The sequence below is a fragment of the Pantherophis guttatus genome, chromosome 16 (assembly GCF_059756535.1).
Source record: "Pantherophis guttatus breed Tessera chromosome 16, ASM5975653v1, whole genome shotgun sequence".
NCBI classification, from domain to species: Eukaryota; Metazoa; Chordata; class Lepidosauria; order Squamata; family Colubridae; genus Pantherophis; species Pantherophis guttatus.
In genome coordinates this window covers 4,230,778-4,254,811 of record NC_142078.1, presented here as the reverse complement: position 1 = coordinate 4,254,811, position 24,034 = coordinate 4,230,778, and the positions used below count along the sequence as shown (strand labels likewise).

Genomic DNA, 24,034 nt, shown 5'->3' with positions numbered 1-24,034 from the left:
CTACCACCTACAACTCTTAAATACATATCTATCCATCTATCTCTATTTATCATCCACATCTACCTACCTACCTACAACTCTTAAATACATATCTATCCATCTATTTATCATCCATATCTATCATCTATCTATCCATCCATCCATCTCTATCATCCATATCTATCTATCACTATCATCCATATCTACCTACCTACCGTGTTTTCCCGAAAATAAGACCCTGTATTTTATTTTTTTGAGCCCGAAATAAGCACTTGGCCTTATTTTCGAGGAGGTCTTATTATTTTGGGGCGCCTGGAGCAAGACGGAGTTCCTCTTGCCGTCTTACCTGATTTCCAGCTCTGTCTCCCTAACCCTAACCAGAGGAAATGGCGGGGACCGGCTGCACATGCGTTTAAATATTTTCAGGGAGGGCTTATTTTTGGGGAGGGCTTATTTTTTGGCGGGGGGGGCTTATTTTAGCACATGCACTCAAAAGCCCGATTATATGGGCTTATTATACGGGGAGGTCTTATTTTCAGGGAACAGGGTACCTACCTCTCTTAAATACATCCATCTCTCTCTCTCTCTCTCTCTCTCTCTACCTACCGATCCTATATCCCAACTCAGAGAATAACAGAGATGGAAGGGATCCTGGAGGTCTTCTAATCCACCCCACTGGTCAGGCAGGAAAATCTATGCCATTTCAGATAAATGATTTTCCCATCTCTTCTTGAAAATCTCCAGTGATGGGAGTACCCACAAGGGGAGAAACACTACTTAGAACATACAATCATAGGCTTGGAAGGGACCTTGGAGGTCTTCTAGTCCAACCCCCTGCTCAAGCAGAAGATTTTATACCATTTCAGACAAGTGGTTGTCCAGTCTCTTCTTAAAAGCCTCCAATGTTGGAGCACCCATAACTTCCACTGGTTAATTGTTCTGTCAGGAAATTCTCCTTAGTTCTAGGTTGCTTCTCTCCTTTATTGGTTTCCACTGGTTGCTTCTTCTCCTGCCTCCAAGTGCTTTGGAGAATAGATTGATCCCTTTTCCTAGTGGCAAACCCTCAAATATTGGAACACCCCTATTGTGTCACCCCTAGTCCTTCCTTTCGTAAAACTATACCCAATTCCTTCAATGGGTGGGGACCCCTGAAGGGTCAGAAGGAGAGGTGAGATGGGGGCTGGCAAAGCAGACGAGAAAAGAAACATCTGGACTCAAGCCATCTTCTCTGGACTCTAGAAAGAGTGGGGTGGGCCTCGGCTTCCTTCCCCCAAAGTGTGAACTCGGGTAGGTGTGAATGTTTACTCCTGCCACTTGTTTCCCTGCTTTCAGAAGGGCCCAGCAGAACCTCAACTGAAGTGCCAAGATAGAATAGAATAACAGAGTTGGAAGGGACCTTGGAGGTCTTCTAGTCCAACCCCCTGCTTAGGCAGGAAACCCTACACCACTTCAGACAAATGGTTATCGAACCTCTTCTTAAAAACCTCCAGTGATGGAGCATTCACAATTTCTGGAGGCAGGTTGTTCCACGGATTAATTGTTCTCACTGTCAGGAAATTTCTCCTTAGTTCCAGGTTGCTTCTCTCCTTGATTAGTTTCCACCCATTGCTTCTTGTCCTGCCTTCAGGTGTTCTGGAGAATAGCTTGACTCCCTCTTCTTTGGGGCAGCCCCTGAGATTTTGGAAGACTGCTATCATGTCTCCCCTCGTCCTTCTTTTCATTAAACTGGACATACCCAGTTCCTTCATATGTTTTAGCCTTCAGTCCCCTAATCCTCTTTGTGGCTCTTCTCTGCACTTTTTCTAGAGTCTCCACATCTTTTTTTCCATTGTGGCGACCAAAACTGAATGCAGAATTCCAAGTGTGGCCTTACCAAGGCCTTATAAAGTGGTATTAACACTTCATCTGATCTTGATTCTATCCCTCTGTTTATGCAGCCTAGAACTGTGTTGGCTTTTTTGGCAGCTGCAACACACGGCTGGCTCCTATTTAAATGGTTGTCCACTAGGACTCCAAGATCCCTCTCAGAGTTACTACTATTGAGTGAGCTACCACCTATACTGTACCTGTGCATTTTGTTTTTCTTGCCTAAATGTAGAACCTTCCTACCATTGAATTTCATTTTCTTAGATAGCGCCCAATGTTCAAGTCTGTCAAGATCCTTCTGTATCTTGAGCCTATCTGCTGGAGTGTTGGCTATTCCTGCCAGTTTGGTGTCATCTGCAAATTTGATGAGTTCCCCATCTATCCCCTCATCCAAGTCATTGATGAAGATGTTGAAGAGCCCTGGGCCTAAAACAGAGCTCTAGGATACTCCACTGCATACTTCCCTCCATATAGATGCAGTTCCATTGAGGACTACACGTTGAGTGCAGTTGGTCAGCCAGTTACGAATCTATCTAGTGGTGATGCTGTCTAACCCACATTTTCCTACTTTATTTAGTAGTAGGTTATGGTCTACTTTATCAAATGCCTTACCGAAGCCCAAGTCAATTATATCCACAGTATTCTTCTGGTCCACTAATTTTGTCACTTTGTCAAAGAACGCAAGTGATTGTCCACTAGGACTCCCAAGATCCTTCTCACAGTTATTACTATTGAGTGAGCTACCACCTATACTGTACCTGTGCATTTGCGTTTTTTTGCCTAAATGTAGAACCTTCCTTTTTTTTTCACCCTTGAATTTCATTTTTCTTAGATAGCGCCCAATGTTCAAGTCTGTCAAGATCCTTCTGTATCTTAAGCCTGTTTTCTTTGCTCTCTTTGACGAGGATGATGATGATGATGATGATGGGCAGAAGGGTGAAGAAAATGGCAGCCATGAACCCTTCCAAGCTCCCCGCTGCCACCCAACTTAATAAGCAGTTTGGGGGGGGGGGAAAGAGAGAGAGAGAGAGAGAGAGTGACACGGAAGTATTTAAGAGTTGTAGGTAGGTAGGTAGGTAGGTAGGTAGGGATAGATAGATAGATAGATAGATAGATAGATAGATAGATAAATAGATAGAATATGGAAGTATTTAAGAGTTGTAGGTAGGTAGGTAGGTAGGTAGGTAGGTAGGTAGGTAGGTAGGGATAGATAGATAGATAGATAGATAGATAGATAGATAGATAGATATAGATAGATAGATAGACAGACAGATAGATAGATAGACAGATAGATAGACAGATAGATAGATAGAATATGGAAGTATTTAAGAGTTGTAGGTAGGTAGGGAGAGAGGGAGGGAGAGAGAGAGAGAGGGAAGTATTTAAGAGTTGTAGGTAGATAGGTAGGTAGGTAGGTAGGTAGGGATAGATAGATAGATAGATAGATAGATAGATAGATAGATAGATAGAGATAGATAGATAGATAGATAGATAGATAGATAGATAGATAGATAGAATATGGAAGTATTTAAGAGTTGTAGGTAGGTAGGGAGAGGGAGAGAGAGAGAGAGAGAGAGGGAGGGGGGGAAGTATTTAAGAGTTGTAGGTAGGTAGGTAGGGATAGATAGATAGATAGATAGATAGATAGATAGATAGATAGACAGACAGATAGACAGACAGAATATGGAAGTATTTAAGAGTTGTAGGTAGGTAGGGAGAGGGAGAGAGAGAGAGAGAGAGAGAGAGGGAGGGGGGGAAGTATTTAAGAGTTGTAGGTAGGGAGGGATAGATAGATAGATAGATAGATAGATAGATAGATAGATAGATAGATAGATAGAATATGGAAGTATTTAAGAGTTGTAGGTAGGTAGGGAGAGGGAGAGAGGGAGAGAGAGAGAGAGGGAGAGGGGGGGAAGTATTAAAGAGTTGTAGGTAGGTAGGGATAGATAGATAGATAGATAGATAGATAGATAGATAGATAGATAGATAGACAGATAGAATATGGAAGTATTTAAGAGTTGTAGGTAGGTAGGGAGAGGGAGAGGGAGAGGGAGGGAGGGAGAGAGAGAGAGAGAGAGAGAGAGAGTGACACGGAAGTATTTAAGAGTTGTAGGTAGGGAGGGAGAGGGAGAGGGAGAGGGAGAGGGAGAGGGAGGGAGGGAGGGAGAGAGAGAGAGAGAGAGCAGCAAATCATCTCACAGCTTCCCAAGAGCAGGGCTGTCGTTTTCCACTAAGCTAAAGTTTGCCATCCTGATTTGGACAGAATGAGGCCAAGGCAAGAGCTCTGCCAACCCCGGTGGGCATCCGCTAATCACGGCTGAAACAGAGATGTCAAAACCCCAACTCGGGTGCATGCACGGTGCCCAGAGCAAGCAACTTGACACGCCGAGGCCCCAGCCCTCATTAACCCAGAATCCCTGGCTGACCCTGCTTGACGTGGGAAACTGGCTGGGTGGATAGGGCTATGACACCCGCCCCCAAAAAATTCTGCCGAAGGGCTTGGGTTTACCCCCAACCAGGGTGAATAAAAATCAATTGTTTAAAAAACATTTTTTAAAAAAACCATTTTTAAAATTTAAATCGGATTTGTTTTTTTTTTTTTAAATCTTTAAATCAAATTTATTTTAATAAAATGCTTTCGGAGTAAAAAAACAAAATCTATCTAGAGATAGTTTTCTATTTAAGATCCAATCATAATTTAAGTTTATTCAGCATGAAATGGAGGTTAATTATGTAGCGTGAGGGTGTGATAAATATTCTGCAATATTTACATTTGGGGTAAACTCGTTCAATGAATCCCAAGCTCTGCCAGCTAAATAGGAAGCCTTCGTCTTGTTTGCAAATGATCGTATTAAAAGATTCTAACTGCCAGCCCTTACATTGAAAAGAGCGCCTGTTGTTTCAGATCCATCATGGCAGCAGCGCCTGTGAGTGGGCATCAGGGTGGATAAAAATCAATGATTTTTTTTAAAAAAAATAAAAAAAATCAGATTTTTTGATTTAAATCGGATTTTTTTATTTAAATCGGATTTTTTTTTATTTTTATCAAATTTATTTTAATAAAAAACTTTTGGGGTAAAAATCTATCGTTAAGATAGTTTTCTATTTAAGATACATAAATAATTTAGTTTATTCAGCATGAAACGGAGCTGAGTTATGGAGCAGGAGGCTGTATATTCTGCAACACGGGGACTATCGGTGAGTCAACAGTGGGTCAAAGGAGTAGCCGAGATGACAGTTGCTCTTTAAACATTATGATTTAAATTGAGTCGATTTAAATCAAGCCTTTCTACTAGTGATTTAAATCATGATTTAAATCGTGATTTAAATCAACTCGATTTAAATCAAATCCACCCAGGTGGGCATCCACTCACCTGCTGCTCGCCAGGCCCCTCACCTTGTGGTGTCTCTGCCGCATCACCAGCTGTCCCATTAAAGTGAATGGGACGGTCGGTGAGTCAACAGCCAGTCAGTCAGAGGAGGAGCTGCTGCGGGACAAAATTGCTCTTTAAAAATTACGATTATGAAGATTAAAATTATGATTTTAAATCGAGTTGATTTAAATCAAGCCTTTTTACCAGTGATTTAAATCGTGATTTAAATCATATCCACCCTGCCCCCAACCCAATTCCCGACGGCTGTTTTCAATGCCACAGAAGGAGGACCCCATTTGGAGAGAAGGTAGAGAGGTAGAAATTAGAAATGGGGAAAATATTACTAGGTATAGGGCTATATAATATATTACAATTACTATGCAGACGTAAATGTTAGAAGTTGGAAGAGCGTAATAACCAGTGGTGGGTTGCTCCTGGTTCGCACGAACCGGGAGTAAAAATTTGTAGTAGTTCGGAGAACCGGTAATAACATTGGCTGGCCACGCCCCCGAACTGGTCCCTGGCCCGGTTGCCGCTCGCTTACCCCGCCCACCTCATCAGAGGCTTTTTTTTTTTAACTTTTAAAAGCATTTTTTCTATAACCTTAAGAGGTTGCAAAAAACAATGCTTTGAAAAGCCTCTGCCGATCAGGCAACTCAGCTGAGATTGTCAGAGACTTTTCAAAGCATTGTTTTCTGCAACCTCTTAAGGTTGTAGAAAAAATGTTTTTAAATGGCGAAAATCTCGGCGTACTTGAAGGACCACATGCAAGAAAGATACGTATCGGAATGGAGAAGATGGATTGATTATATTCAAAATAAGTATCAGACAAGAAAATATCAAATAGCTTATGAATGACTGTTAGTATTAGAAGTATTTGGTTATCGATAGTGGAGTTAAAGTTTCAGTGGGGGAGGTAGTACTTTGGGGATAAGTAGATTAATCTAGTTTATGTTTGACTAAATGAAATACCTTGTATTTTGCTCTGGGAAGTCGGGGGGGGGAGGGGGGGATGAAGGGGGGTAAAGGGTGGGGGGAACGGGGGGGAAATTTTTTCTTTTTTGTAAAACTTTTCAATAAAAAAAAAAGAAAAAGAAAAAATGCTTTTAAAAGTTAAAAAAAAAAGTTGGCCACGCCCACCCAGTCACATTACCCCACCACCAAGCCACACCCACAAAATAAGCCACGCCCACAGAACCGGTAGTAAAAAAAATTAGAACCCACCCCTGATAATAACCATGTATGCCTGAATAATGCTGCTATTGTTATTAGTATGGTGTATAAAGTGAATTTACCCAGACAATACACTGTTCACTAAGCACTTACGTATGTCACCAAAAAACCGCAGCTATAAATAAAACTTTTTTTTTTTAAAAAAAAAAGGACAACCACCCAAATTTGGGATAGGGGCAGTGGGCAGAAACTGGCCCCCACTGTGCTCTGCAGCGGGGTTAAAATGGAGTCTTTCCTTCAGCCGAAGGGCTGGTGAGAAGTTAAGTTTTCCAGGAGTGAAGGAATAAATAAATAGAATAGAATAGAATAGAATCACAGAGTTGGAAGGGACCTTGGAGGTCTTCTAGTCCAACCCCCTGCTTAGGCAGGAAACCCTCCACCACTTCAAACAAAGGGTTATCCAACCTCTTCTTAAAAACTTCCAGTGTTGGAGCATTCACGACTTCTGGTGGCCAGTTGTTCCACTGGTTAATTTTTCTAACTGTCAAGGAATTTCTCCTTAGTTCTAGGTTGCTTCTCTCCTTGATTAGTTTCCACCCATTGCTTCTTGTCCTGCCCTCAGGTGCTTTGGAGAATAGCTTGACTCCCTCTTCTTTGGGGCAGCCCCTGAGATATCGGAAGACTGCTATCCTGTCTCCCCTGGTCCTTCTTTTCATTAAACTAGACACGCCCAGTTCCTGCTACTGTTCTTTGTATGTTTTATAGAGTAGAGTAGAGTAGAGTAGAGTAGAGTAGAGTAGAGTAGAGTAGAGTAGAGTAGAGTAGAGTTGGAAGGGACCTTGGAGGTCTTCTAGTCCAACCCCCTGCTTAGGCAGGAAACCCTACACCAAATCAGGCAAATGATTATCCAACCTCTTCTTAAAAACTTCCAATGATGGAGCATTCACAACTTCTGGTGGCCAGTTGTTTCACTGATGAATTGTTCTGACTGTCAGGAAATTTCTCCTTAGTTCTAAGTTGCTTCTCTCCTTGATGAGTTTCCACCCATTGCTTCTTGTCCTGCCTTCAGGTGCTTTGGAGAATAGCTTGACTCCCTCTTCTTTGGGGCAGCCCCTGAGATATTGGAAGGCTGCTATCCTGTCTCCCCTGGTCCTTCTTTTCATTAAATTAGACATACCCAGTTCCTGTATTCATTCTTCATATGTTTTAGCCTCCAGTCCCTTAATCCTCTTTGTGGCTCTTCTCTGCACTCTTTCCAGAGTCTCCACACCTTTTTTACATCGTGGCGACCAAAACTATTTACAGCCGAAGGGTCTGTTGTAGCAGCATAAAGAGGAGGAGGGGGAAATTTTGGACCACGAGGGTCCACCCAGCCGCCCTCCCCTCCTCCTCCTCTTCCTCCTGCCCAGGACCTCAAGCAGAGTTACTGTACAGATTTTACAGGCGTCACCTTGGTGTTTGGTTATCTGATGAGCAGAGAGAAGAGATGAAAAGGGCTCCCTGGGTGGGTTTGGAGTTTTTCAGCCCTCTCCCCATCCAAGCCACCAATCCTGGCTGGGGAGAGGAAGAAGGAAGGGGGCGAAGGGCCATGCTAGAGGAAGGGGGAGGGGAAGGGAGGGGCTGCGGCCAGGCAGATGCCCCCTGGCTGAAAACCTCCTGCAATTGGCAGCTCCGTGACTGCAGAAACCAAAGCAATATTGAAACTCGAGGGGCCGACAAACAGAGGCATTGTTTGGGAGGAAGGCCTGGAGGCTTGGCAAGCCCTCCACTGTTTGGGTGGAAAGGCACCCACCCACCCACCCACCTACCCAGAGCTTCCATGGGAATGGGCTCAGTCTCCGTTTCTAGCTTTGAGGAAGGGGAGGAAGGAAGGAAGGAAGGAGGGAGGGAGGGAGGGAAGGAGAGAGAGGAAGAAGACAGGAATGAGAGGAAGGGAGGGAGGAGATAAGAATGACAGGAAGGAAGGTGGGAATGAAAGGAAGGGAGGAAGAAGGAAGGGAGGAGGAAGGAAGTCAGGAGAGGGAGGAGATAAGAATGAGAGGAAGGAAGGAAAGAAGGGAGGGGGAGGAGATAAGAATGAGGAAGGGAAGGTGGGAAAGAAAGGATGGAAGGAAAGAAGGAAGGGAGTGGGGAGGAAGGAAGGAGAGAGAGAGAGGGAGGAGAGAGGAATGAGAGGAAGGGAAGGAGGAGATAAGAATGAAATGAAGGAAGGAAAGGGAGGAAAGAAGGAAGGGAGGGGGAGGGAGTAAGGGAGGGAGGGAGGGAGAGAGAGAGGAGACAGGAATGAGAGGAAGGGAGGAAGGGAGGAAGGAAGGAAAGGAGACAGGAATGAGAGGAAGTGAGGGAGGAGATATGACAGGAAGGAAGAGAAGGAAGGAAAGAAGGGAGAGAAGGAGGGAAGGGAAGGTGGGGATGAGAGGAAGGAAGGAAAAAAGGTGGGAAGGAAAAGGAAGGAAGGAGAGGGAGGGGGAGACAGGAATGAGAGGAAGGAAGGGATGAGAGGAAGGAAGGAAGGGAAGGTGGGAATGAAAGGAAGGAAGGAAAGAAGGAAAGGAGGGGAGGAAGGAGGGAGAAGGAGGAGACAGGAATGAGAGGAAGGGAGGGAGGAAGACAGGAATGAGAGGAAGGAAGGAGGGGAAGGAAGGAAGGAAGGAACTCTTACAGACAGGCCTCTTTAAGTCAAATGTTTTGCAAACTTCTTGTTATTCTTTAGAAAACGCCAAGATGAAATGTTCCCCTATTAAACTATTACCAAGTGTTATTTATTATTAAACTATTACTCAGCTTAGCTGGGTCAATTAAAGTCAAGAGCGCCATGGGCTTCCCAAGAGGAATCCCCCTCTCTCCCCCCCTCCCAATGGCATCCTTGGCTGGGGGGGGGGCAATGATGGGAGCAGAAGCCACAAACCTGAAGCCGAAGCATCAGCTATAGGGCAGGGAGTGGGGCTGCTGATGGGACGGGCAGGGCACCCATTTTTGCAGAGGTTTTGGGGTGGGGGACGCCAGGATTCATCCCACAGGAGGGGGAGAGAACCTCTGCTGCTTGGCCTTCCCCTCCCCCACTCCCCCAAAATGGCAGTTTGCCACCCGACTGGCCCAGCCTGGTTAGCTGGATTCCCCCCACCCCAAAAAAAATCACATGGCTCCTGAGGCAACTTTCAAATGTTCACACTTTTGGTTCCTCCATCTTTCTTTCTTTCTTTTCTTTTCTTTTCTTTTCTTTCTTTCTTTCTCTTCCTTCCTTCCTTCCTTCCTTCCTTTCTCTCTCTCTCTCTGGCTGGCTTTGATCTCGGGGGTCTGCGGGTGGAAAGGGGGTGGGTGGGCCCATTTGGGGAAGGGGCCTACCCTGCCCTCCCTTCCGCGTCCAGCAGGACTGAAGGCCCAGCGAGAGAAACATGGGGGAGGGGGGAGGAGAAATGCGAGGAGGGGGCTTCTGCAAGAAGAAAGCAAAAATAAAAAGAAAGGGGGGGGAGAGAGAGTTGGGGGGGAGGGCTGTAGAAGTTCAGAGGGAGCCGGAAACCTCCTCCAGCGGGGTCCAGGCACAAACAAAAGCAATTAATGTTGCCCCCTCCTCTTCCTCCTCCTCCCCCCTCCCCCCCCCAGTAGTGAGAAACTACTACTAGCCTGGGATTTCATCCATGCTTTTCCAAGTCCAGCACTTTCTGGGAGAGTTGGGGGACCCCCCCCACCCCGTGTCTGAGAAAGGGGGGGGGTTTCCCTGTTTGCGATGATGCCCAAAGGGGTTTGCATGGACAGAGGTGGGACCCCAAGGGAGAGAGACCCCCACAAAGCGCTCTCTCTCTCTCTCTCTCTCTCTCTCTCTCTCTCTCTCTCTCTCTCTCTCTCTCTCGTAGCCAGAGAAAAACACAAACGCAAAGAAACTTTTTCCCAAAGTGTCAAACAGGAGGGGGGGGGGGCAGAGAAAGCATTCACAAAGGGAATAAACCCACGGCCCCCTCCCCAAAATACTCGCCCCCCTCTTTCTCTTAAAGGCCATCTGGGAAGCCGGCAAACAATAGAGAAGCACTTTTAGGCATGGAGGGGCCCACCGGCCCCCTCCTCAAAGGGCAGTCCCCTCCCCCAGCCCAGCTTCGCCCTCCCCCACGCCCAGCCTTACCTTCCCATGTCTCCATTTTGGGCTCGGCCACATTGGCTGGGGGGCAGCCATGAGGGGTGAGGGGGGCCACGGCTTGGCTCACTGCCCCTACCCTGTGGCCATGCAGGGATACCTCGCTGCTCTGCCCGGGCCGGGGCACACGGGGCCAGCAGCCCACCCCTCCTCCGGAGGTCAGCTTACAGGCGGGTCACGTGAGCCCAAAGTTCAAGCCCTAAGGTCACAATTGGGGGGATTCCACCCGAGGAGGAGGGGGAGGAGGAAGAGGAAAGGAGGAGGAGGAGGAGGAAAGGAGGAAGAGGAGGAAAGGAGGAAGAGGAGGAGGAAAGGGGGAGGAGGAGAAAGAGGAAAGGAGGAGGAGAAGAGCAGGAGGAAGAGGAAAGGAGGAAGAGGAGGGGGAGGAGAAGGAAGAGGACGGGAGTAGGAGGAGAGGAAGATGAGGAGAATAGAAGGAGGAGGACGAGAGGAGGAGAAAGAGGAAAGGAGTAGAAGAGGAGGAGGAGAGGAGGAAGAGGATGGGGAGGAGGAGGAAGAGGAGAGGAGGAGGAAAGGAGGAGGAGGAAAGGAGGAAGAGTAGGGGGAAAGGGGGAGGAGGAGAAAGAGGAAAGGAGGAGGAGAAGAGCAGGAGGAAGAGGAAAGGAGGAAGAGGAGGGGGAGGAGAAGGAAGAGGACGGGAGTAGGAGGAGAGGAAGATGAGGAGAAGAGAAGGAGGAGGAGGAGAGGAGGAAGAGGAAAGGAGGAGGAGAGGAGGAAAAAGAGGAAAGGAGTAGAAGAGAAGGAGGAAGAGAGGAGGAAGAGGACGGGGAGGAGGAGGAAAGGAGGAGGAGGAAAGGAGGAAGAGGAGACAGAGAGGAGGAGGAGGAGAGGAAGAGAGGAAGAAGAGAAGGAGGAAAGGGGGAGGAGGGAGGAGAAAAAGAGGAGGAGGAGAAGAGGAGGAGAAAGAGGAAAGGAGTAGAACAGAAGGAGGAGGAGAGGAGGAAGAGGAAAGGAGGAAGAGGAGACGGGGAGGAGGAAGGAAAGGAGGAGGAGAGGAAGAGACAAAGAGGAGAAGGAAAGAGGGAGGAGGGAGGAGAAAGAGAGGAGGAGAGGAGGAGGAAGAGGAGAGGAGGAAGAGGAGAGGAGGAAGAAAGGGAGGAGGGAGAGGAGGAGGAAAGGAGAAGAGAAGGAGGAGGAGGAGAGAATAGGAGGAAAGGAGGAGAAGAGCAGGAGGAAGAGGAAAGGAGGAAGAGGAGGGGGAGGAGAAGGAAGAGGATGGGAGTAGGAGGAGAGGAAGATGAGGAGAATAGAAGGAGGAGGACGAGAGGAGGAGAAAGAGGAAAGGAGTAGAAGAGGAGGAGGAGAGGAGGAAGAGGATGGGGAGGAGGAGGAAGAGGAGAGGAGGAGGAAAGGAGGAGGAGGAAAGGAGGAAGAGGAGACAGAGAGGAGGAGGAGAGGAAGAGAGGAAGAAGAGAAGGAGGAAAGGGGGAGGAGGGAGGAGAAAAAGAGGAGGAGGAGAAGAGGAGGAGAAAGAGGAAAGGAGTAGAACAGAAGGAGGAGGAGAGGAGGAAGAGGAAAGGAGGAAGAGGAGACGGGGAGGAGGAAGGAGAGGAGGAGGAAAGGAGGAGGAGAGGAAGAGACAAAGAGGAGGAGGAAAGGGGGAGGAGGGAGGAGAAAGAGAGGAGGAGGAGAGGAGGAGGAAGAGGAGAGGAGGAAGAAAGGGAGGAGGGAGAGGAGGAGGAAAGGAGAAGAGAAGGAGGAGGAGGAGAGAATAGGAGGAAGAGGAGAGGAGGAAGAGGAGAGGAGGAAGAAAGGAAGGAGGGAGAGGAGGAGGAAAGGAGAAGAGAAGGAGGAAGAGGAGAGAAGAGGAGGAGGAGAAGAGGAGGAAGAGGAGAGGTGGGGTGTCACACACACCATACCACGCAACCCGCCCTTCCAACCTCTTTGCTCCCTGGTGCTTCTAGAGGTGGCCTCCACCTCTGCCAGCTCTGCACAGGTGCTCTGGATGGAGCAGGGCATCCAGGAGCATCTCTGGGGCCCGGGAGTCCCCATAGCAGCTCTGCAGACCCGGACGGACTGGGCACCCCGTGCCAATCCACCAGCATGCACAGGGAACCCTCCCCTTCCACGCCTCTGTCACGTCCCACGAAGGCGGCTTTTCAGGTTGGATACGGACCAGGGCCTTCCCGGCCGAGCAGCCTGGGGACGGACAAAGCACCGGACTTTTGGTCCAAAATGGCTGGAGGAAACAGCCCCTCGGAAGTCCAGGCCAGGCAGGAGGCTCTTCAGTTTGTGGGGTCCTTGGTGCTCTTTGAGCTTGGTTGTTTTCTGGCACACGTTTCATGACCCAAACTAGGGAACGTCATCAGTGTCAGCATCCCTAGCACTGATGATGTTACCTAGTTGGGTCATGAAACGTCTACAAGAAAACAACCCAGCTTAGAGAGCGGCAGGGACCCCACAGTTCTGCTCTCAATCTGTTTCCCCAAAATTAACTGGTTCTTTGGCTGGTTGGCTGGCAGGTGGTCTCGGGGAGAAGCCTAAGGCCGGGTCCTGCCAGTGTCCAGAGTCTCCTGAGGAAGATCCCAGGCCCTCTTGGCCAAATACCAGACTCTCCTTCGGCTAAAAATGTGGAGGCCCCACGGAGCAGAAAGGAACCAGACCCACAAGATCCCACAAGACAGGAGTGGGTGGGGAACTGACAGTTACTACCGTGTTTCCCCGAAAATAAGACCCCGCCTTATATTTTTTTGAACCCTGAAATAAGCGCTTGGCCTTATTGCCATGCGCTCAAAAGCCCGATTGGGGGTATTATCAGGGGAGGTCTTATTTTGGGGGAAACAGGGTATCTATTTATCTAATCTATCTATCTATCAGTTATCTATATCTATCTATCTTTCTATCTATATATCTATCTGCTAGTTATCCATCTGCTCTCTCTCTCTCTCTCTTCTATCTATCTATCTATCTCTCTATATCTATCTCTCTATCTATCTCTCAGCTATCAGTTATCTATATCTATTTATTCTATCAGCTATTATCTATCTGTCTTTCTATCTATCTATCTGCTAAATCTCTCTCTGCTATCTATCTCTATCTCTCTATCTCTCTCTCTATCTATCTCTATCTCTCTATCAGCTATTAGTTATCTATATCAATTTATTCTATCAGCTATCTATCAGTTATCTATATCTATCTTTCTATCTATCTGCTATCTATCTGCTATATCTCTCTGCTATCTCTATCTATCTATCAGTTATCTATATCTATCTTTCTATCTATCTATCTGTCTTTCTATCTATCTGCTATCTATCTGCTATCTCTCTCTCTGCTATATCTCTCTGCTATCTATCTATCTATCTATCTATCTATCTATCTATCTGTCTGTGTCTGTCTGTCTGTCATCTGTATCTATTTATTCTATCTATCAGCTATCTATCAGTTATCTATCTATCTACCGTGTTTCCCCGAAAATAAGACCCCGTCTTATATTTTTTTGAACCCTGAAGTAAGCGCTTGGCCTTATTGCCATGCGCTCAAAAGCCCGATTGGGCTTATTATCAGGGGAGGTCTTATTTTGGGGAAAACAGGGTACTACTGATGATGGGTCATGAAACGTCCCGTGCAAGAAAAGAGCCAAGCTCAGAGAGCACCAAGGACCCCCACAGTCCTCCTCCTACTCTTCCTCCCTTCTAGCACTGATAATGTTACCTAGTTTTGGCTAATGAAACGTCTGCAAGGAAATGACCAAAGACTCCATAGTCCTCCTCTCCTCTCCGCAAACCCTACCGTCTCCTAGCCCTGAGGGTGTTACCTAGTTGGGTTATGAAACACCTGCAAGAAAGCAAGCAAGGATCCTACAGTCTTCGCAAACCCCCCTCCCTTCTAGCCCTGATGACGTTACCTCGTTTATTTATTTATTATTTGTTTATTTATTTATTGGTTCGATTTATATGCCGCCCTTCTCCGGAGACTCAGGGCGGCTTACAATGTGTTAAGCAATCGCTTTCATACTTTTGTATATACCTGCTTAGTAGGGCTTTCGGCCATCCCCAAACGGTGTTCTTTTTTTTATACAAAGTCAGCTTATTGCCCCCACAATCCAGGTTCTCATTTTACCTACCTCGGAAGGATGGAAGGCTGAGTCAACCTTGAGCCTGGTGGGATTTGAACTCGCAGTAATTGCAGGTAGCTAAGTGCTACTTAACAGCACTTTAGTCCGCTGTGCCACCAAGGCTCGGTAATGTAAGACAACCTCCAAGCTCAGAGACCCCTGAAAGGCAAACAAGGCCCAAACTCTTCCGTAGAGGAACGACATCCCCAGTGCAAAGGACACCCCCCCCCCGCAAATGGGATGGGGAGGCATTTCGGAAGAGTTTGTTTTGCCGAGTGGCGACGTTCCCAACCTCTCTTTTTCCTGGGCCATCAAATTAGATCACATCAAGCCAGCGTTTCACGGACTGCTCCCGGTCAAGTCCTACGTGTTTTCTTAACAGTTTCCCCCCCTCCCTTCCCTCCCTCCCTCCCCATTCCTGCCACTTTGCATTAACACGTCTTTTCCTGGCCTGCCTGCAGAAAAATCGCAAGCTTTGATGTGTAAGAACAGTTCATTTGTCCTGCTCTAATTGCTTTCTGAGCGAGCCCAACCACCCACACGCACACGGACCTTCCCTCCTTCCCTCCTAGGACTTGCTAATTTTTTCACAGGTACACAACACGAGTGAGTGAGGGACACACAAACACACGCAGGCCTGCTCTGGGCTCTTCTGTGAAGCCACTAAAAATCAACGCCCAGCCCAATGTTTTTGGAGAGATGGCTGGCCTGATCCCCTCTTTTCCCCCCCCCCACCCCCTGGAATATTTTTTTGAGAAAGTGCTGATGTTAATCCTCCAATTTCATTTTTTTTTTTTTTTTTTTTGCACCGGGGGAAGAACCCAAATAATCTTCCAAAATGTGACAGGGATAATAATTCCAAGGAATACAGTGTATGAATGCGGGATATGTCAGTTACACAAAGGCCAGAATAAAAAAAGAGAAGAGGAGAGAGGAGAGGAGAGGAGAAAGAAGAAAGGGAAAAGGAGAGGAAGAAAAGGGAGGGGAAAGAGGAGCAGAGGAGAAGGTTAGAAGGGGGGAAGAAGAGAGGAGTGGGGGAAGAGAAGGGGAAGTAGGAAAGAGAAGGAAGTAGGAGGAGAGAGGGGAAGGAAGAGAAGGGGAGGAGGAGGAGAAAGGGAAAAGGAGAGGAAGAAAAGGGAGGGGAAAGAGGAGTAGAGGAGAAGGTTAGAAGGGGGGAGGAAGAGAGGAGTGGGGGAAGAGAAGGGGAAGTAGGAAAGAGAAGGAGAGAAAGAACGAAGGAAGTAGGAGGAGAGAGGGGACGGAAGGGAAGGGGAGGAGGAGAAGAAAGGGAAAAGGAGAGGAAGAAAAGGGAGAGGAAAGAGGAGCAGAGGAGAAGGTTAGAAGGGGGGAAGAAGAGAGTGAGGGAAGAGAAGGGGAAGTAGGAAAGAGAAGAAGTAGGAGGAGAGAGGGGAAGGAAGAGAAGGGGAGGAGGAGAAGAAAGGGAAAAGGAGAGGAAGAAAAGGGAGGGGAAAGAGGAGTAGAGGAGAAGGTTAGAAGGGGGGAGGAAGAGAGGAGTGGGGGAAGAGAAGGGGAAGTAGGAAAGAGAAGGAGAGAAAGAACGAAGGAAGTAGGAGGAGAGAGAGGAAGGAAGAGAAGGGAAGGAGAAAAAGAAAGGTTGGAGTAAAGGTAAAGGGTAAAAGAGCAGCCCCGAAAAAGTAAAAATGAAAAATGAAAGCTAAAAGATGAATGAAAGATGATAAAAATGACTGTACATGTAAATGTGTTTATGAGAAATGAAAATAAAAAAAAATATTTAAAAAATATGATAACACTTGTGTTAGATATAATCGCAAGAGGATAACCAAATAGTTTAAACTGGGTTTTCTTATATCTTGGCCTATTTACATTTTGTAGATTATCCTACTTAAAGTTGAAAACCACCTCTATTTTAATACAGACATAGTCTTTTTTTCCTCTAATTCCTACCCATTTTCTGTAGCCCAGAAGTCTGCAACTTTAAACACTCAAAAGATCTATTTGGACCCGTTTCCCACAGAAAAGAAAACACCGGGAGCCACAAAACCCTTCCCGTGCCTGACTATTTCCTCAGCGGTCACAAAACTAGCATATGTAGTTGAATTAAACGTTCTGTTTTCTTCTGAAACTTTTCTTGGATTTATCCATGGTTGGCCTAAAGGAGGTTGAAAAATCGTGTGCCGGGTGGGTGTCGCACACTGGCGGTTGTGAGGCATATTTTGAGTGACAGGGAGCCGCAGCGGAGGAGTGAAAGAGCCACATGTGGCTCCAGAGCCCCAGGTTGCTGACCCCCGCTCTAGCCACTCATAAAAACTGTTCCATATCTGGTAGTATTCTGAGTCTTCTTTATCTTTAATTTTAAAAGTTAACCTATCTATTTCAGCACATTCTAAAATTTTCCCAATCACTTCTCTGTCTGGCGGGGTGTTTTTTTCATTTTCCCAGTCTTTAGAAAATATAACCCTTGCCACTGTCAGTATATGTAAAACTAAATATGTGGTCCCTTTATCGTAAACCTCTGGTATTATTCCCAACAGATATAATTCCGGTTTCGAATCTATATTCTGTTATCTCTCCCAGCCAATTATGTAATTTCTCCCAATGCTTTGTTGCTTTGCTGCACGTCCACCACATGTGGTAGTATGTGCCTGGGGACTGATTGCATTTCCAGCATTTTGTAAGACAAGTTACCGAACATTTTTGCCAGTCTTGCTGGGGGTAAGTGCCACCTGTAAAACATTAAAAGCAAATGGGAGTGAGGGATCCTCAGATCCAGCTCCTTGGCGAAGAAGGACCTCTCTTCATACTGCCCCCTATTCTCCCCCTGGGTTTCGACATCTCAACTCTCTGGGTATTTTGGGAAGACCAGCTGTGAAGCAGCAGAAGAGCAGGAGTTGAGGTCTATCTTGGTTAGGCCTACGGGTTTCTGAGAAGAACAGGGGCATCAGATTAACAGAGTTGGAAGGGACCTTGGAGGTCATCTAGTCCAACCCTCCCGCCCAAGCAGGAGTCCCTACACCATTTCTGACGGATGGCCGTCCAGTCTCTTCTTGAAAGCCTCCAGTGATGAAGCTCCCACAACTTCCGAAGGCAACTTCTGTTCCATTGGTTGATTGTTCTCAGTGTCAGAAAATTTCTCCTTATTTCTAGGTCAAATCTGTCCTTGATCAGTTTCCATCCATTGTTCCTTGTCTGGCCTTCGGGTGCTTTGGAAAACAGGTTGACCCCCTCCTCTCTGTGGCAGCCCCTCAAATATTGGAAGATGCTATCCTGTCTCCCCTGGTCCTTCTCTTCACTAGACCAGCCATGCCCAGTTCCTGCAACCGTTTATTGTATGTTTTAAGCCTCCAGTCCCCTCATCCACCCACTCCGAGGGTGGTGGGGGGAAGGCCCAGTTTTTTGGGTTTTTTTGCTGTCCTCAGCCTCCAGAGCCTTCCTAGGAGTCTGGGGAGGGCGAAAATGGCCTTCCCCGCCACCCGGAGGCAAGAAATGGCCCATTTCCCAACTTCCGGTGGGACTTTTCCAGTGTCGCTGGAACGCAGGAAAACTGCCTCAAAAACGCCCAAAAAACGGTGTTTTCCGGGCTGATTTCAGGCTGGTTTTCTGGGCCGTTTTTGGTTTCCGGCGCTACAGCGAGCACACCTGCACCTGCATTCCAGTTTGGGCACTCAGTGCCGAAAAGGTTCGCCATCACTGCCCTAGTGCAACAGCCTGGCGACCTTCCGTTCCGTGCGTGTCTTTTTCCCTTTAAATGACATTTTCTCCGGTTTAGCCTGGCTGAGCCGGGTTTCAGCTCCCTGACCCACTTTCGTGCTGCTGAGCAACAGAAGCCTTAATGAAGCAAGCTTTGCTTTGCAGACCCTCACTCCCCTTAGGAAGGGGGAGGGAGGGACATCTTCTCCACCCCCCCACCCCCACCCCCCGCAATACGTGCAAGAGGCTACTGCCGAGTCCAGGGCATGGCAATGGGCAGGCTGCCAACCTGTAACCCCGTGCCAGGGGCAGGAAAGGTTCTCGACATACCAAGGGCTTAGCCCGGAGTCGTCCGGGAAATGGTTGCCTTGCATCCAAAAAGAGACCCACGGACGGATTAGCTCCTTTTGCAAAATCTCTGCAAAGGGCCAAGGGGGGGGGGGCTTTGGATAGCCAGAGATGCCAATCGACGTTGAGCCAACTCTGGCCCATATTTTTCTACGGGGGGCTTGGCCCCATTGGGGGAGCTTAAATATGGAGGAGGCATGCTTCCTACTTCCTACCCTGGAGGCTTTTTAAGAAGAGACCACTAGATAGTCACGGGTCTAAGATGGTAGAGGTTTCTCCTGCTTGAGCAGAGGGCTAGACTAGAAGACCTCCAAGGTCCCTTCCAGCTCCTATTCTATTCTATTCTAGTCTATTTCTATTTCTATTTCTTAATTCTATTTCTATTCCATTTCTTTTTTATTTCTGTTCTATTTCTATTCTATTCTAATTCTATTCTATTCTATTTCTATTTCCATTCCATTCTACTCCCTATTCTATTCTATTCTATTCTACTCCTTATTCTATTTTATTCCATTCCATTCCATTCCATTCCTTATTTCATTCCATTCTATTCAATTCCTTATTCTATTGTATTCTACTCTACTTTACTCCTTCTCTCCTCTCCTCTCCTCTCCTCCTCTATTCTATTCTATTCTATTCTATTCTATTCTATTCTACTCTATTCTACTCTATTCCTTATTCTATTCTATTCTATTCCATTCCTTATTCCATTCCATTCCATATTCCATTCCATTCTATTCTACTCTACTTTACTCCTTCTCTCTTCTCTTCTCTCTTCTCTTCTCCTCCCCTCCCCTATTCTATTCTACTCTATTCTTATTCCATTCCATTCCATTCCATTCCATTCCATTCCATTCCATTCCATTCTATTCTATTCTATTCTATTCTATTCTATTCTATTCTATCCTATCCTATCCCCTGTTCTATTCTATTCTATTCTCATCCTTGGTCCCACTCTATTATTACTATTACTATTATATATTATTATTATTATTATTCTATAATTCCATTCTGTTCTGTTCTGTTCTGTTCTGTTCTGTTCCGTTCCGTTCCGTTCCGGTCCATTCCGTTCCGGTCCAGTCCAGTCCAGTCCAGTCCAGTCCAGTCCAGTCCAGTCCAGTCGTCCAGTCCAGTCCTTATTCTATTCTATTCTATTCTATTCCTTATTCCATTCCATATTCCATTCCATTCTATTCTACTTTACTCTACTTTACTCCTTCTCTCTTCTCTTCTCTTCTCTTCTCTTCTCCTCCCCCCCTCCCCTCCCCTGCCCTCCCCTATTCTATTCTATTCCTTATTCCATTCCATATTCCATTCCATTCTACTTTACTCTACTCCTTCTCTCTTCTCTTCTCTTCTCTCTCTTCTCCTCTCCTCTCTCCTCCCCCCTCCCCTCCCCTCCCCTCCCCTCCTCTCCTCTCCTCTCTTCTCTTCTATTATTCTATTCTATTCTATTCTATTCTATTCTATTCTATTCTATTCTGCTCTGCTCTGCTCTGCTCTGCTCTGCTCTGCTCTGCTCTGCTCTGCTCTGCTCTGCTCTGCTCTGCTCTGCTCTGCTCTGTTCTGTTCTGTTCTGTTCTGTTCTGTTCTATTCTATTCTATTCTATTCTATTCTATTGACTGGTTGGACAGCCATTTTTCTGGAATGGTATCAGGTCTCCTGTTTGAGCAGAGGGTTGGACTAGAAGACCTCCAAGGTCTGTTATTCTTGGGAAAGGTTGACTTCACAGTGGGAGGGCTGGCAGCTAACCAACGGGCCTGGTTGAACCTCAAAAGTCTAAGCCAGGAAAACGGCTGGCAGCCAACATTTACCATCCGGTGACACCCTTGCATTGGCTTCCTAAAATAGCAGCCACCAATATACCGACGTTCATCAAAAAAAAATGAACGGCTCATCAGAATTCTGACGGTCGACCAGATCCCTCAGAGAAGAAACTTTTCAGCAACATCCCTAATGAAGATCGATTGGCAGGGAGTACTTGGTTGTCCACCCTCTGCCTTGCCCTGTCCAGGAGATGGAGATGCTCTATGAAGAACATCTTACCAAAGCCAAAACCGTGGACTTCACGGTTCAGGTCTGACCAGGGATGGGCTTCAAAAATTTCAGCAAGGGGTTCTCTGCCCGGCTGCTGGTGGGCGTGGCCACGGTGGGCGTGGCCTAGTCAGCCTCCTGCTCCACGGTGGAGGTGGGGATTTTGCCCTCCCCAGGCTCCGGAGGCTTTCCTCGAGCATCCAGGAGGGCGAAAACGGCCTCCCCAGGCTTCGGAGGCCCTTTAAGGGCCGGAAATTTTCTGAACTTCCGGTAGGCCTGTTTTTCGCCCTCCCTGAGCCGCCACGCACGCCCTGCATTTACCTACATCCAAAATGGGCCAAGTGGGGACTCCTGGGAGGGGAGGGGAGTGGTGGGCGGGGTCAGCCAGGACTGGTATTTGGGGGTTTTATTTATTTATTTATTAGTTCAATTTATATGCCGCCTTTCTCCAGAGACTCAGGGCGGCTATGCAGGTTCTCTGACCTGCACAGAATCTTAGCTAGAGGTTCTCCCGAACCCCTACGAACCTCCAGCAGCCCACCCCCAAGTCTGACCTAGAGAGGCACACACCCTCTTGGAGAAGACCGGCTCCTACTCTTCACCCCCCCACTTGCACAACTCAAGAGCAGGGACACCCTCGCCTTACAGCAAGAAAGCCAAGCACAGGAAAGAAGAATAATCCTTAAAAAAGCCAAAAATCTATTTCTCCAAAGTAATGAAGAGTTAGAAGACTCTGCAGGGAAGAGACACTAGAAAATGGAATGAAATTAACAGGAGGAAAAACCCACCTCCCGTTTCTCAAAGAACCGGAATGTGGCTTTTAAGGAAACCGGCTCCTTCATTAGCTTGAGGAAAAACCCTCCCTTGGGGAAAAAAAAAAAGACGAGAAAATGTATCGGGAAGCATCTTCTAAATCCTCTCCAGCTGAAGAGAGGCAAGAGATAACTCAAAGCTTGCCCTCACGTTCTTCGCTCACGTTCCTAGAGGGGACTGGAAAGGAACTCCACTGTGTCTAGAATAGAATAACAGAGTTGGAAGGGACCCTGGAGGTCTTCTAGTCCAACCCCGTTTAGGCAGGAAACCCTACACCACTTCAGACAAAGGGTTATCCAACATCTTCTTAACAACTTCCAGTGTTGGAGCATTCACAACTTCTGGAGGTAAGTTGTTCCACTGATTAATTGTTCTAAAGGTCAGGAAGTTTCTCCTTAGTTCTAGGTTGCTTCTCTCCTTGATTAGTTTCCACCCGTTGCTTCTTGTCCTGCCCTCAGGAGCTTTGGAGAATAGCTTGACTCCCTCTTCTTTGGGGCAGCCCCTGAGATACTGGAACACTGCTATCATGTCTCCCCTGATGCTTATTTTCATTAAACAAGACATACCCAGTTCCTGCAACCGTTCTTCGTATGTTTTAGCCTCCAGTCCCTTAATCCTCTTTGTGGCTCTTCTCTGCACTCTAGAAAGAGTCTCCACATCTTTTTTTACATCGTGGCGGCCAAAACTGGAGCCAGTATTCCAAGTGTGGCCTTACCAAGGCCTTATAAACTGGTCTACAGGTGGAGTTTGAAGATGAGATTTGGAAGGTTTCTTGGGGACTCGAGTGAGCCAATTGTTGTGTAGTCATCACACCTTTTCCTGAAATTACAAGGCCACCAGAATGGATCAGGACTGTCTTATCAGTGGTGGAGAACAAGAGTTGCTCTTCAAACAGAAGACCAATGTAGAGAAGAGTAAAGTTTTCTTTTTAAAAGTAAAAAAGTCTTATACGTAGGCAAGAAAAACCAAAAGTACGCATATACACTGGATGAAACCAGGGTTAATAGCAGTAACTGTGAGAGGGATCTCGGAGTCTTAGTGGACAAGCGATTAAATTGGATGTCCACTAAGACTTTATTTGTTGGTGGAAGAACTTGCCTCCAGAGGTTGTGACTGCTCCAACACTGGAAGTTTTTAAGAAGAGGTTGGATAACCCTTTGTCTGAAGTGGTGTAGGGTTTCCTGCCTAGGCAGGGGGTTGGACTAGAAGACCTCCAAGGTCCCTTCCAACTCGGTTATTCTAGTCGATTCTAAATATGAGCTACGAGTGTATGGCAGCAGCCAAAAAAGCCAACGCAATCCTAAATTGCATTAACAGAGGGGTTCAATCAAGATGAAGGGAGGTACTAATACCACTTTATAAAGCCTTAGTAAGACTACACCTAGAGTACTGCATCCAGTTTTAGTCACAACACTATAAAAACGATGTGGAGACACTAGAAAGAGTGCAGAGAAGAGCAACAAAGATGATTAGGGGACTGGAGGCTAAAACATACGATGAACGGTTGCAGGAACTGGATATGTCTAGTTTGATGAAAAGAAGGACCAGGGGAGACAGGATAGCAGTGTTCCGATATCTCAGGGGCTGCCCCAAAGAAGAGGGAGTCAAGCTATTCTCCAAAGCACCTGAGGGTAGGAGAAGAAGCAATGGATGGAAACTGATCAAGGAGAGATTCAACCTGGAAATAAGGAGAAATTTTCTGACAGGGAGAACAATCAACCCATGGAACAGAAGTTGCCTTCAGAAGTTATGGAACCTTCAGCACTGGAGGCTTTCAAGAAGAGATTGGATTGCCATCTGTCAGAAATGGTGTAGTGTCTCCTGCTTGGGCAGGGGTTTGGACTAGATGACCTCCAAGGTCCCTTCCAACTCTTATTAATCTGTTAAGGCCATTGAAGAACACCTCACGCCCTTACTCCGCGTTTCCGAACGGACTCAAATTAAAAATCCACGTTCCTGTGCTCAACGGAGAAGTTGGGATTTTCACCATAATGCCGTCCGCTGGCTGACAGGGGCCGGATTTTGCACGGTGACCCCCAAATGGAAGATCCTCCCTCTTCAAATCCATTCTTCACACTTCAATGCGTTAAGAGTCAGGAGGAGAGGGGGGAGAAGAGAAACGACCCAGCTCTGGAGTTAGAAGGGACAAATGAGGTCCACCAGAACGGACCAGGAGCTTCCCTCAGTGGTGGAGAAGAAGAGTGGCTCTTCAAACAGAAGATCTGTGCAGGAACACCTATTGGGTTTCAGGACAGGCTGCATCTGCGATCTTCCAGCCCTCGGTGAGAAATGAGAGGGAGGGAAGGGTCCTCGGAGGTCCTTGGGGAAGGAGAGGGGGAGCAGACAGGTGTCACGGCTCAGACCGACCAGGCCCAGCTAACAAAACAGACGCGGGCTCTTCTCCTCCCACCCCACCCAGCCACCCCCACTTATCCGGCAAAGACAATGAGACACCCCAGCAGCCAGCCGAATTACAGCCTCTGAACAGCCACATTTCAGCACTCTGGCCTCTGGCCCAATCAGGAGGCGAACTCCGGCACGGTCCGTGGCTCAGCAAATCGGCGCCTCGCCTG

General features: G+C 47.1%; 1 protein-coding gene across 3 annotated transcripts in view; it reads right to left on the bottom strand.

Moving 5' to 3' along the window:
* NR6A1 (nuclear receptor subfamily 6 group A member 1) overlaps window positions 1-24,034 on the bottom strand; it is an 89,211-nt gene that overhangs the window by 22,734 nt on the left and 42,443 nt on the right. Inside the window, exon 1 of one of the 3 annotated variants that reach the window (XM_060685023.2) lies at window positions 10,510-10,618. The exons of the other annotated variants lie outside the window; for them this stretch is intronic. Coding sequence (XP_060541006.1) covers window positions 10,510-10,525 — 16 coding nt within the window. The 5' untranslated portion in view covers window positions 10,526-10,618. Of the gene's footprint in view, window positions 1-10,509; window positions 10,619-24,034 lie in introns of those variants that run through there. 3 annotated transcript variants of the gene reach the window in all.